Source organism: Trachypithecus francoisi, unplaced genomic scaffold (assembly GCF_009764315.1).
Source record: "Trachypithecus francoisi isolate TF-2019V2 unplaced genomic scaffold, Tfra_2.0 Lachesis_group1, whole genome shotgun sequence".
Taxonomy (NCBI): Eukaryota; Metazoa; Chordata; class Mammalia; order Primates; family Cercopithecidae; genus Trachypithecus; species Trachypithecus francoisi.
In genome coordinates, this window is record NW_022681454.1 from 179,136,668 (window position 1) to 179,150,272 (window position 13,605).

General features: G+C 43.9%; 1 protein-coding gene across 1 annotated transcript in view; it reads left to right on the forward strand.

Annotated features, from left to right (window-relative positions):
* The window catches only part of SNX25 (sorting nexin 25), a 145,061-nt gene that overhangs the window by 121,815 nt on the left and 9,641 nt on the right, over nt 1-13,605 (forward strand). Inside the window, exons 12-15 of the mRNA XM_033215842.1 lie at nt 1,244-1,384; nt 5,193-5,306; nt 10,714-10,878; nt 12,749-12,866. Of these exons, the coding sequence (XP_033071733.1) occupies nt 1,244-1,384; nt 5,193-5,306; nt 10,714-10,878; nt 12,749-12,866 (538 nt within the window). The remainder of the gene's footprint in view (nt 1-1,243; nt 1,385-5,192; nt 5,307-10,713; nt 10,879-12,748; nt 12,867-13,605) is intronic.

Consider the following 13,605-nt stretch of genomic DNA (forward strand, 5'->3'; position numbering starts at 1 on the left):
CTGTACCTCTACTTCCCTGTCCTTCCAGTGGGGTGACAATCCTGCCTCACGGAGTGGGTGCTCAGTAAACCTCTCATCTCTTTCCCTCGCCTTTCTTACTGACTCTTTCTAATTCAATGTATGATGCTAATTCAAGCTCAAATTCAATGCATTTTACACTTTTTCCCTTTATGTTCTTATGTTAAGTATAGTAGTGGCCTATTCTGGATTATTGTCAGTATCTCAGTTGGGAGGTAAAGAAAATGTTATCTCCCAGTGTAAAATTTAGTAAGGATAGAAACCAGGGCTTGCTGGATGCTGAAATTAAACCGGAGGTGTCCTCATCCTTCTCTGAGAGGCTCTGAGGTATTTGATGCCTGTTTGCTTGCTGTAATTTATTTTCAAAGTAACACAGGATGAGCCTGCTGTATTAGTTTTCTTTTGCTGTGTAACACATTTCATGCTTAAAGCAACACCTATTTATTGGTCACATCTCTGTAGGTCTGGAGTCCAGCTCAGGATGCATTGGCTCCCTGCTGGCTGGATCACAGGCTGAAGTCAGTATGTTTCCCAGACTGACTCAGTAAAACCCACTTCCAAGCTTATTCAGATTGTTGGCAGAATTTAGTTCCTTTGGTCATAGAACTGATATCTCTGTTTTATTTATTTATTTTTTTGAGACGGAGTCTCGCTCTGTCGCCCAGGCTGGAATGCAGTGGCCAGATCTCAGCTCACTGCAAGCTCCGCCTCCTGGGTTTATGCCATTCTCCTGCCTCAGCCTCCCAAGGAGCTGGGACTACAGGCGCCGCCACCTTGCCTGGCTATTTTTTTGTATTTTTTAGTAGAGACGGGGTTTCACCATGTTAGCCAGGGTAGTCTCGATCTCCTGACCTCGTGATCCGCTCGCCTCAGCCTCCCAAAGTGCTGGGATTACAGGCTTGAGCCACCGCGCCCGGCGAGATCTCTGTTTTCTTGCTGGCTTCCTTCTTGGAATTTGAATCTTTCTGACTTCCTTTCGTATTACTGGCTAGCAAAAACTCTTTGCTTTTAGGTTAGGCCCACCTAGGAAATCCCCCTATTTTAAGGTCTACTATGCCATATAACGTAACTTACTAGAATAAAATCTATAATATTCACAGTTCCAGGGATCCTGCAGGGTACACCATGAGGAGGGAAATCTCCTTAGGAGGACACTTACAAATCTTCCCTCTGCATCCGTTCACCATGCTTTTTGTTAAGTATCGATTTTGATGTTTTCCCCAAGGTTACAGAAGAGAATGGTGAGCAATTGCCGTGTTACTTTGTCATGGTAAGCCTACAAGAAGTTGGAGGAGTTGAAACTAAGAACTGGACAGTCCCCAGAAGGCTCAGTGAGTTTCAGAATTTACACCGGAAACTCAGTGAGGTATGAATACTCATGAATGCAAGATTCTAGAATTACTGCACAAGAGCTCGTTTCAATTTTTACACATAAGAAAACTGATTAATCTTCGTCCTTTGCTGTTGATACTGGCACAGTGGCATTTTCATCCTGACACTTGGAAATTTACTCATAGATCAAACCATCTAGTCTAGCCTAATTCCATCAGGACAGATAATTGTCTGATTTTCATTGTAAATTGCCAGAGAACCCTAGAGCTGGAAGAGACCTAAGCATCATCTACGTCTCTCACAACTGGCAGTGGCCAATTGTGATTCCTTGATGGTAGCAACATCAGTTACGAGTTGCAGCAGTAGAAAGAACGAACTGCATTGGATTCTCTCACATATACAAGGGAGACAGTAAGGTGCAGTGCTTGGAGCACAGCCTCTAGAACCAGACTGCTCAGCTCTGAATCTCAGCTCTACTCTTCATGGCTGTGTGACCTGGGATTTATTTATTTACTTATCCTTTTATATATATATATATATTTTGAGACGGAGTCTTGCTCTGTCGCCTAGGCTGGAATCCAATGGCACGATCTCAGCTCACTGCAGCCTCCGCCTCCCAGGTTCAAGCGATTCTCCTGCCTCAGCCTCCCGAGTAGCTGGAATTACAGGCATATGCCGCCACGCCTGGCTAATTTTTGTATTTTTAGTAGAGACAGGGTTTCACCATGTTGGCCAGGCTAGTCTCGAACTCCTGACCTCAGGTGATCCACCCACCTCAGCCTTCCAAAGTGCTGGAATTATAGATGTGAGCCATGGTGCTCGGCCTGACCTGGGATTTATCACTCACTTGCTTTTTATCTCTTTTTCCTTATCAGTGAAAACGAATATTAATAGTGCCTACCTTGTGGGGTTGTTATGAGAATTAAGGGAATATGTGTATGTAAAGCATTTAGAAGAATGTGTGGCACATGGTAAACATCATTGTGTTTTTTGGTAGTAGCAGCAGTAGTAATGAGCGCTGTTTCATAGACCTTTGGTTTCGGTTTTATTTATGTATATGTATATATGTACGTGCATTTTGGATTGCAAAGTAAAATGTCTGAAAGTCACTAATCTAGGTTAATTCTTTTATTTGAGAGATGGGGGAAACTGATCGCAGAGCTTAACTGACTTGTCATAGGACATGTACATAATGGCTAAATCAAGATTATTAATAGAATCCTACTTTTAGATTATTCTTCCTACTTGTCCTCAGGAATTGCTGTCTTCTCTAATTCTCCTTCTACTATGGGTCATTGCCTTTCTTCCCCAGCAGTGAACAGTTCTTCAATTATTTCTCCTTGAATTTAGGTCCATTTTTCTCTTCCTCAGCGTGAACTGATATTGGTCAAACTGTAACTGTCAAAGGGTCCAGCTGCTCGCTGCTTGTAGAAAGAAGCCATCATCATAATAACAAGAGTGAGGTGTGACAAAAAGAGAGTGAGATTTTATTATCCATGCTAGCAAGGGGAGGAGTGGGCAGAATTCTTACTAAAACTTTCCACCCTCAGCCAGGCATGTTGGCTCACGCCTGTAATCCCAGCACTTTGGGAGACTGATGTGGGCGGATCCCTTGAGGTCAGGAGTTCAAGACCAGCCAGGCCAACATGGTGAAATCCCCAACTCTACTAAAAATACAAAAAATTAGTTGGGTGTGGTGGTGCACACTTGTAGTCTCGGTTTCTCAAGAGGCTGAGGCAAAAGAATCACTTGAACCTGGGAGGCGGAGGTTGCAGTGAGTCAAGATCATACCACTGCACTCCAGCCTTGGCGACAGAGTGAGATGCCATCTCAGAAAATAAAAATAAAAATTTCCACCCTTCAATTGTGGAGGGAACCCAGGGGATTTTAAAGAGAGGGTTTGGAATGCAGAAGAGGCAGTGGGACTAGGAGTTGTCAGGTGGCGTGACCTGCCCTGATGGCTCGTCTTGAATTGTTGTTCCATCCAGTGAAGCAGCCGGCGCCACTGTGGCCGGAGGTGTCTGATCCGTATCAGGATCTGGCCCTTGAAGCTTCTCAGGAAATAGATGACCAGATAAGGAGCGTGGTGTGTGCTTAACAAGCATGTGGGTAGATCAGTGTGCATAAAGCATGGGAGGATGGGATGGGGAAAGAAAGGGAGTGGAGGTTCACAGCACACTCCAGGCTGCATTTCAAAATGAAAGGAAACACATATGCAGCCTGTCTCAAGTTACATCTTGAGATTAAGAAGAAAGGAGGAAGGAAAACAAAGTTTTAAAACGTGGTTTGAAGCCACGCTGCTCCTTTACAAAACCTCATGGGCACCTCTCAGACTCTTCTTCTGTGAATGAAGTGTGTCTCTTTTCTTTAACCTTGTCCCCAGAGTGATTTTTTAACCTGTTTTCATCACTACATACTATAATTTCTTCAACTGCTTTTTAAGGACAGTGACCAAAACTGAATGTCATGCATGCTACATTTCTCAGACGACCTTTGGTCACCTTCGCAGTGTGGAAAGCAAAAATTTGTCTCAGTATAACAATGAATTTTCCCCAAAGTTGTTGAGTAAAATTGATACTACAGAAAAAATGTGTTTTCTCTGTGAAAAACTATTGTGAAACCAAAGTTTAGTATCAAAGCAGGAGGAAAAAGAGTTGAGGGAAAATTTTGAAATATCTTCAGAAAGTAAAATTTACTTAGACAATGAAAACAATTACATGGAAGCATTAAAAGAAACAAACATGAAAGTCCATGCCCGTCCTGTGTCATCTTTCCTCATCTGTGGACTCATGGCTGGGCTCTTCTCTTACCCCGGCCCTTTCCTACGGTGTGAGTTTTTCTGTTGTGAGAACACTTCCTGTCGACAGCTGTGACAGGAAGCACCTTTTTGGGTACTGTGTGATTCTAGTCCTCCCTTCCAGCTCTCACTGCCTGTTTCATTTCTCTAAAATTTCAGAGTTGTTGTAAGGATGGAATAACACATGCCATGCTTCTAGCACAGTGTCTGGTAGAAGGGAGGACTTAATCCATGAAGGGTGCTCTCTTCATACTATGAATATATTTTGTTGACATACTTACAATCTATAGTTTGCCACTGAGAGGCAGTAAAAAGGCCAGGAGTGGTGGCTCACGCCTGTAATCCCAGCACTTTGGGAGGCCGAGGCAGGAAGATCGCTTGTATCCAGGAGTTTGACACTGGCCTGGACAACATAGACCTTGCCTCTACCAAAAATTTAAAAATTAGCCAAGCATGATGGTGTGTGCCTGTAGTCCCAGCTACTTGGGAGGCCGAAGTGGGAGAATGGCTTGAGCCCGGGAGATCAAGGCTGCCATGAGCCGTGATCATGCCACTACACTCAGCCTGGGTGACAGAGTGAGACCCTGTCTCAAAAAAAAAAAAAAAAAAAAAAAAACAGAAAAGAAATGCAGTAATAGAGCTACAACCCAAGTTTTCTTTGTTCCCATTGTTTTCTTTTGTTAACTTTAGCTTTTTACGGAGATGTTATAAACACAACACCTTCTAGGTGAAAAACTTTCTGTGAGCCAGGTTTCCATTTGTCACATCGTGTGCCGCTCTGCGTGGTATGCAGGTCCCTCGTACCAGCTTGGCCGTGTGACTTCCCAGCTCCCAAAGATCTGTAGGTTTGAGGATGTGCTTTAGCGTTTTCCAGCAGTTTCCGTTCCTCCAGATTCTTCAAGCCTGATTGAAATGGGTAGGTTTTCACCTCAGAGGAACAAGTACAGGAGGAGGAGATTTGTTTTGTTCTAATTATTATTCTCAATCTTTTTTTAAGATTAAAATGTAATTTCAAAATACTAACATTTCATTTTTCCCCCCACAGTGTGTCCCTTCTTTAAAAAAAGTCCAGTTGCCTTCTCTTAGCAAGCTGCCTTTCAAATCTATAGATCAGAAGTTTATGGAGAAGTCGAAGAATCAATTAAATAAGTTTTTACAGGTAAGGAAGTGAAAAATGTGGGATATGAGAGAAAAAGTTATTTGGGGTTAAACTGTCATCATTCTAAGAGCTTGGTAGTTTGGTTTTTGTTCTCACAAGCCATGCTAGATGCTAAAAAAAACTTGGGTTTTTTTTTGTTTGTTTGTTTTTGGTTTTTGTTTGTTTGTTTGTTTTTGAGCCAGAGTCTCACTCTGTCGCCCAGGCTGGAGTGCAGTGGCCCAATCTCAGCTCACTGCAAGCTCTGCCTCCTGGGTTCACGCCATTCTCCTGCCTCAGCCTCCCGAGTAGCTGGGACCACAGGTGCCCATCACCACGCCCGGCTAATTTTTTGTGTTTTTAGTAGAGACGGAGTTTCACCGTTTTAGCCAGGATGGTCTCGATCTCCTGACCTCGTGATCCGCCCGCCTCGGCCTCCCAAAGTGCTGGGATTACAGGCGTGAGCCACCGTGCCCGGCCGGGTGTTTTTTTTAAATTAAAATAAAATGTACATATAAAAATACACGTAAGTGTGTAACTGTCTCCATTTCACAAACTGAACACACCCATGTAAGTAGCAGCCAGTCCAACAAACTGATTTTCACCAGCAGCCCTCAGCTCCCTCCCATCACTGCGCCCCGCCAAAGGGAACTGCTGTCCCAGCTTCCAGCACCATAGATTAGTTACAGTTGTCTTTGAACTTTATATAAATGGAACCGTATAGTGTGGATTCCTTCGTTTCTGACTTCTTTCACTCATTATGTTCACAGGACTCGTCCATCGTGTCATCTTAGTTGTAGATTATTCATTTTTGTTGCTGTGAGAGGTTTTCATTGTGTGAATACACTACATTCCAAAGTCATGCCGTTGTTGACGAGCCTTTGGCTCCTTTCCACTCTGAGGCTTTTACCAAGGGTGCTTATATAAACATCTAACACTTGTCTTTTGGCAAATATATGTCGGCTGATGCCCAGAGATTAGGATTTTTCCGTTTTTCTTCATGGTCGTAGCAGTTTTTATACCCTCCCCAGCAGTGTGTAAGGGTTCTGATTGCCCCACATCCTCACCAACACTTATTTTTTGCCTTTTTCTTCTTAGCCATTTTGGGTGTAGTGGTATCCCATTGTGTTTGGGATTTTTGTTTTTTCTTTTTTTTTTTTTAAGACGGATTTTCACTCTTGTTGCCCAGGCTGGAGTGCAGTGGCGCGATCTTGGCTCACTGCAACCTCTGCCTCCCAGGTTCGAGTGATTCTCCTGCCTCAGCCTCCCAAGTAGCTGGGATTTACAGGCACCTGCCACCACGCCTGGCTAATTTTTGTGTTTTTAGTAGAGACAGGGTTTCACCATGTTGGTCGGGTTGGTCTCAAACTCCCAACCTCAGGTGATCTGCCCACCTGGACCTCCCAAAGTGCTGGGACTCCGGGCGTGAGCCACTGCACCTGGCTGTTTGTTGTGTCTACTTTTCTATTGTGCTGCGGCTCATCCTTTCCATAATGCTGTATGGGTTTGTCCATATTCTGGATATGAGTTCCTTGTCCGAGCTTATGTGCTGCAAATATTGTCCCCCTTTCTATGGATTGTCTTTTCCTTAATGATTTCTTTTAATGTACAGATGTTCTCAATTTTAATTTAGCCCCCTTTATCTTTTTTTTTTTTATTATTATTTTATGGTTAATGCCTTTTGCGCCTATTAAGAAATCTTGGCCTACTCCAAGGCCCTGAAGATACTTTCTTAATTTCCTTTAAACACTTTATTATTTTCTATCAGTCTGTTTTTAAATAATAAGGCCAAAGGTGTGCTGTCCTCAATAACAACCACTGTTTTTTCCTTTGCTGCACCATCTATATTCAGAGTATAATTGTTAATCACACCTTGGCTCTTAAAGCCCTGAAGTTCTCAGAGGCATGGAACGTTGCCTCATAAAACAAGTTTTGCCTATGCAGTAGAAGCTAGAAATTCTGAGACTGAAAAAAAAATACTCTGCATATTTGTATCCTTTAAAGAATTCTTTAAATTGACATTGCACTTGTATGTATTTACGAGGTACAGTTTGATGTTTTGATACATGTGTATGTTATGATCAAATCACAGTAGTTAGCATATCCATCACTTCATGCATTTATCATTTATTTTTTTGAGACAGACTCTTGCTTTCTTGTCCAGGCTGGAGTGCAGTGGCGCAATCTCAGCTCACTGCAACCTCCACCACCTGGGTTCAGGCAGTTCTCCTGCCTCAGCCCCCTAAGTAGCTAGGATTATGCCACCACGCCTGGCTAATTTTTGTATCTTTAGTAGAGATGGAGTTTCATCATGTTGGACAGGCAGGTCTCGAACTCCTGACCTCAGGTGACCAATCTGCCTCGGCCTCCCAGAGTGCTGGGATTACAGGTGTGAGCCACTGTGCCCAGCCACGTTTATCATTTCTTTGTGGCGAGAACATTAAAAAACCTTTCTTCTAGCTCCTTTTTGATATATAATACCTTACTGTTAGCCATAGTCACCCAGCTGAGCAATAGAACACCAGAACTTATTCCTCCTGTTAAATTGTAACTTTCCAGCCATTGACCAGTCTCTCCCATCCTTACCTCCCCAGTCTCTGGTAACCACCTCTCTCTACTTCTAATATATCAATTTTTTTTCAGATTATACAGATGAGTGAGATCATGCAGTATTCGTCTTTCTGGTTTGTTTCACTCATGTCCTCCAGGTTCATTCATGTTGTTGCAATTGACAGGATTTCATTCTTCTTTATGGCTGAATAATATTCCATCTTGTTCAATCTTTTGATTTCTGTGGGCCACACTGCAAGAAGAAAGACTGTCTTGGGCCACACATAAAATACACTAACGATAGCTAATGAGCTTTAAAAAAATCACAAAAAAATCTCATAATGTTTTAAGAAAGTTTACAGATTTGCACTGGGCCACATGTAGCCCATAGGCTGTGGGCTGGACAAGCCTGATGTATGCATACCACGTTTTCTCTATCCAGTCATCTGTCAGACACCTAAGTTGATTCCATGTCTTGCCTCTTTATTGTGAATAGTGCTGCTTTAAACATGGGAATGCAGATATCTCTTTGACATACTGATTTCATTTCCTTTGGACACATATCCAGTAGTGACATTGTTGGATCATATGGTAGCTCTATTTTTAATTTTTTGAGGAGCCTCCGTACTGTTTTTCACAATGACTGTACTAATTTACAGTCCTACCAATAGTGTACTTGGGTTCCCTTTTCTTTCATATCCTTGCCAACACTTCTTTTGTCTGGCGTGAGATGGTGTCTCCTGGCTTTGATTTATATTTCCCTGAGTCATGATGTTGATCATTTTTTCATGTACCTGTTTTCTATTTTTATGTTTTCATTTGTGTCTATTCAAGTCCTTTGTCTACTTTTTAATGGGATTATTGTGTGTGTGTGCGTGTTTTGCTGTTGAATTGTTTGAGTTGTTTTCCTTCATAATTGAATATAATTAAGGTCAAAGATTTACATCTGTAGTGATTTCCCTATTAATATGCTGATTGTATTAAATTTGAGACTTAACATTAGTATATCCTGCTATTTTGTGAAATGTTAGAGAGTAGATGAGTGAAGGACATCAAGGTAGGGGAAGAATATCTCACTCCTTCTGATCCATCCTCACATACAAGTTGAACTGACCATTTAATTCTGAAAAACAAAGACTGCAGCATTCCAGGGCAGGGAGGGCAGTAGGGGCACTGCCCATCCCCCTTAATCTCATTCTCAATGGCAATGGCGGGGCCCGCCCACCTCCAGGCCAGTCTTCTGCAGGGTATATGAATGCCGATGGTGCTCCGTGGACCCCTTGTCCCCAGCATGGCAGTATTGGACCTTCTAAGAGGTGATTTTTCTAGGAAAAGTCATAGCGTTTGTCGGGTCATTTGCCATCTCAACAAATAGGATGTTGCCATCATGGACCAGCGCCTCTGGAACTGAACCTCCACCTCCCCCAACACTGTGTCATCAGAGGCATAGCTGGCTCCTGAGTGTTCCATCTCCCTACGTGGCTGACAGTTCCTGTAGGTTTACTTATTCCTAAGCCCAACGTCTTACAATACTAGATGTGTAAATATTCTATGGTCACATTGTTAATTCTGCCGTCTCACCAAATTGAGCTCATAAAAGCTCAATTTATGTTCTTCATTACTCTCTTCTAAGGCCAGGTAAGTACATACAGAACTTTCGGAACTTTCCAGTTTGAGGGCCAGTAGAAACTGTTATATATGGCCAGGTGCGGTGGCTCACACCTGTAATCCCTGCACTTTGGGAGGCCGAGGCAGGCAGATCACGAGGTCAGGAGCTCGAGACCAGCCTGGCCAATATGGTGAAACCCCATCTCTACTAAAAAATGCAAAAATTAGCCAGTCATGATGGCACCCGCCTGTAGTCCCAGCTACTTGGGAGGCTGAGGCAGGAGAATTGCTGGAACCTGGCAGGCGGAAGTTGCAGTGAGCCGAGATCGCGCCACTGCACTCCATCCTGGATGACCAAGTGAGACTCCGTCTCAAAAAAAAAGAAAAGCAAAGAAACTGTTACATAATTATGTAAACGCGTACTGCCTGGAAAGTGGCAGCACGGGGAAATGAAACTATTGCCTGGCAGGTAGTGCCACCATGTGATAACTCAAAGTTCTTTTTTTCAGCTGATGTACAAAGTCTGAATATAACCATAAAAGGGCAATTTAGAGATATCCATGTGTAATTTGCAAAAATTTAAGTTGGTCAAACACAGATGAGTGAAAGTTGTATTTCTTTTTTTTTTTTTTTTTTTTGAGACGGAGTCTCGCTCTATCGCCCAGGCTGGAGTGCAGTGGCCGGATCTCAGCTCACTGCAAGCTCCGCCTCCCGGGTTTACACCATTCTCCTGCCTCAGCCTCCGAGTAGCTGGGACTACAGGCGCCCGCCACCTCGCCCGGCTAGTTTTTTTTTGTATTTTTTAGTAGAGACGGGGTTTCACCGTGTTAGCCAGGATGGTCTCGATCTCCTGACCTCGTGATCCGCCTGTCTCGGCCTCCCAAAGTGCTGGGATTACAGGCTTGAGCCACCGCGCCCGGCCAAAAGTTGTATTTCAAAAGTGGTAGCACCCGGGATCTCTGAGCTGTAAAGTAAGAATCTTCCATTGTACCAAGCGGTGCAGAGTAGAGTGAGTTCTGCCTTCTGCATAGGTGTCTCCCATGAGCAGAGTGATTTGGGCACTACTAGTTAACCTGGAGAGGATTGTTTGCCATTAAGATCATTAAGAATTGATCTTATACAGTTTCTTTCAGGGGTAAAGGGAAGTGGTTTTAGGTTCAGAAGTCTGAGGAAAGTAAATTTGTGACAGCTCTGCCTCGCTTGCCTTTGCTGGTAGCTCCCAGCCACACAGACGATTTCCCACACTAGAGCATTAATCCTCTTTCTTCCACAGAATCTGCTTTCAGATGAAAGACTGTGTCAGAGTGAAGCACTTTATGCCTTCTTGAGCCCTTCTCCTGACTACCTCAAGGTTATTGATGTGCAGGGGAAAAAAAATTCTTTTTCATTATCCTCATTTTTGGAAAGACTTCCTCGCGACTTCTTCTCCCACCAGGAGGTGAGCCATCTAAAGGGTGAACCACTTTTGTAGCGTATTTCAGCAGATACTAAGCTTGTCCTCCTCATGGGGGGAAGCAAATCCCTCCATTTTCAGCCACCATCACTGTCACATTTTGAGGCACCTGCTTGTATTTCTGTATCTTAGTTCTTCCAAGTGACTTGCAGGGGAGGACAGAGTGGTTTTACCACTTCAGAGTTGGTAAGTGAAAGGAGAGTAGGAAGTTCTACAGGAACCCCGCTACACAAGGGGCGCCAGTCCCCAGGTCTGGGGAGGCTGAGTGTGGGCTGTCATGGGTGGGGGCGGGGGTTCATGCTGAAGGTTCAGTAGAGGAGGTTGTGTTTATGGAATAGGCTGGAGGTCGTTGGCCCAGACTGGAGGCTTTGTGCAATGCTGTAATGGAAGATTAGGTACAGCACAGAAGCAGGGAGGGGTGAGGTTCATGCCAGGCTGAGAGTTTAGGCTATATTCTCAGGCGTGAAGAAGCATGAGATATACTGAAGCAGGATGATCTGGCAGTAGTATGTGGATAAGGGAATGTATAGAGCCTGCAGAGCTTTCGATCTCATCTTCTGAACCCCAGACTTCTCTCCAGAGTAGGCTGTGCACTTCTGTGCACACCACAGAGGTACCTTGCCTGGCCCTCTTGCGAATTGCACAGGACCACCTCTGAAATGTGGCTTCCCCTCAGTCCATTGCCAGATGTCACTGCCTCTTCATGGAGGTGGCTTCGAGTTTGGACAGAGGAACTGATGGTGAAAAGGAGCACACTGCTCTTCTGCATTCTCAGCTGGGGCAGAAGTCAGCACGTCCCACAGAACACACCCATACCTGCTCCGGTCCACACGTCTACCCATGGCGCCCCAAGCATCTCCCCCACTTTCCTTCATGTGTCCGTCTGTACTTGGCTGGCTCACCTGCCTCACCTCCCTTTTATTCCTGAACCCCTGGAGTTGACATATGGCTCAGTCACTCTGTGAAGTGACTCTGAAGCTGCCAGTGGCTTCCTCTCAGTCTTTACCTTTCTCAGCCTCTTTGAGGCGTTTGCTGTTGCTGGACTTCTGTGATGCTGTGAAGTTTTAGGGAATTCCTCCAGCCTCTATGACTTCCCCGTCCCTTCCTCTGCTTGCCTGATGTAAGTATGTCCCAAAGACCTGCCTGGGCCCACGCTTCAGCTGCTACCTCTACGTAGACATTGCGGTACACATCCTCAGCTGCTTCCAGCACCTAATGTTTGCCCCTCTGGGACAGCACTGTGTCCTGCCCTGTGTGTCTGTCATGCTGCCTGTGTGTCAGTCTCCCCAGAAGGCACCTCACACTCATTTGCACTAGCCTGGTGCCTGGTATATCATATGTGTTTTTAACTGAAACCTGCTGATGTGCAGATCAGGACATGGGACTAGCTGAAGGACAGAATAAAAGCTTAAGTCACAGCTTTAAAAATAACCAAATTACTTTAAAATGCATGTATGTAAGAAAAAAAAAAGTGAATTTAGAAATATTTACTTCCTGCTGTTTTAAAGGAGAGAAAACTAAATAAAATAAAATAAAATAAATTAAAAGCCTTAGTTTTGAAATTCAAAGTGGTTAGAAAACTATTTTATTGTCTGTTAATTCATTACTAATTAACGATTATTAATACAGTGACAGTTTTTTTAAGTTAGCTTATTTTAAGCCTTGAATAAGGCTCTAGAATCAAGCTTTTCTGATTCTGTCCTCTGTGTTGAGAATGGATAGTTTCTGCATGAAAACTGAAAAATTAAGGCTAAAATATGAATAGATAGTTTGGGATTTACACTTGAAAAAGGAGAACAACTCTGCCAGTTTTCTTGGATAAGTTATCTGCTTCCTATGACTGCTGTATTCCCAGGAGGAGACAGAGGAGGACAGTGACCTGTCAGATTACGGCGATGATGTGGATGGGAGGAAAGACGCCTTGGCTGAACCATGTTTCATGTTGATTGGGGAGATTTTTGAACTTCGAGGAAGTAAGCTTCTTTGTTATTATTTAGTGGTATTTGCTAGTTAAGTGGTATACATAATCGTACATGCACATGCATTTAATATCCCTTTATTGCTGAAATGCATCAGACATGTATTTATATTCATGCTTCCATTCATTCAACATAGCCTTTTAAGAGCTAACCCAGGCCGGGCACGGTGGCTCACGCCTGTAATCCGAGTGCTTTGGGAGGCCAAGGTGGGTGGATCATGAGGTCAAGAGATCGAGACCATCCTGGCCAACATGGTGAAACCCCATTTCTACTAAAAATACAAAAATGAGCCGGGCATGGTGGTGCATGCCTGTAATCCCAGCTACTTGGGAAGCTGAGGCGGGAGAATCGCTTGAAGCTAGGAGGCGGAGGTTGCAGTGAGCCGAGATCGCACCACTGCACTCCAGCCTGGGTGACAGCGAGACTCTGTCTCAAAAAAAAAGCCAACTAGACATATACAACCCCAAGACAGATATCATCTCTGTCCTAATGTAGCATAGCGTCCTGTGTAGGAACTCTGCACCATGTTCCTCTGACTACAGAAGGCTGGAATCCTTCACGTTTCTTTGTATGTGACTTGGCGTAGCTTCATTGCCTTATCACTAAAAGTCATACAGAAAACTATTCTGCATAGCACAGTAAGAATCCTGTTGTTAAGAGTGAGTTTTAGTGTTAGGATAATTCCATGGCAAGGCCGTGGGAATGCCTCTACCCTGTTTTTCAGCTACCTTTT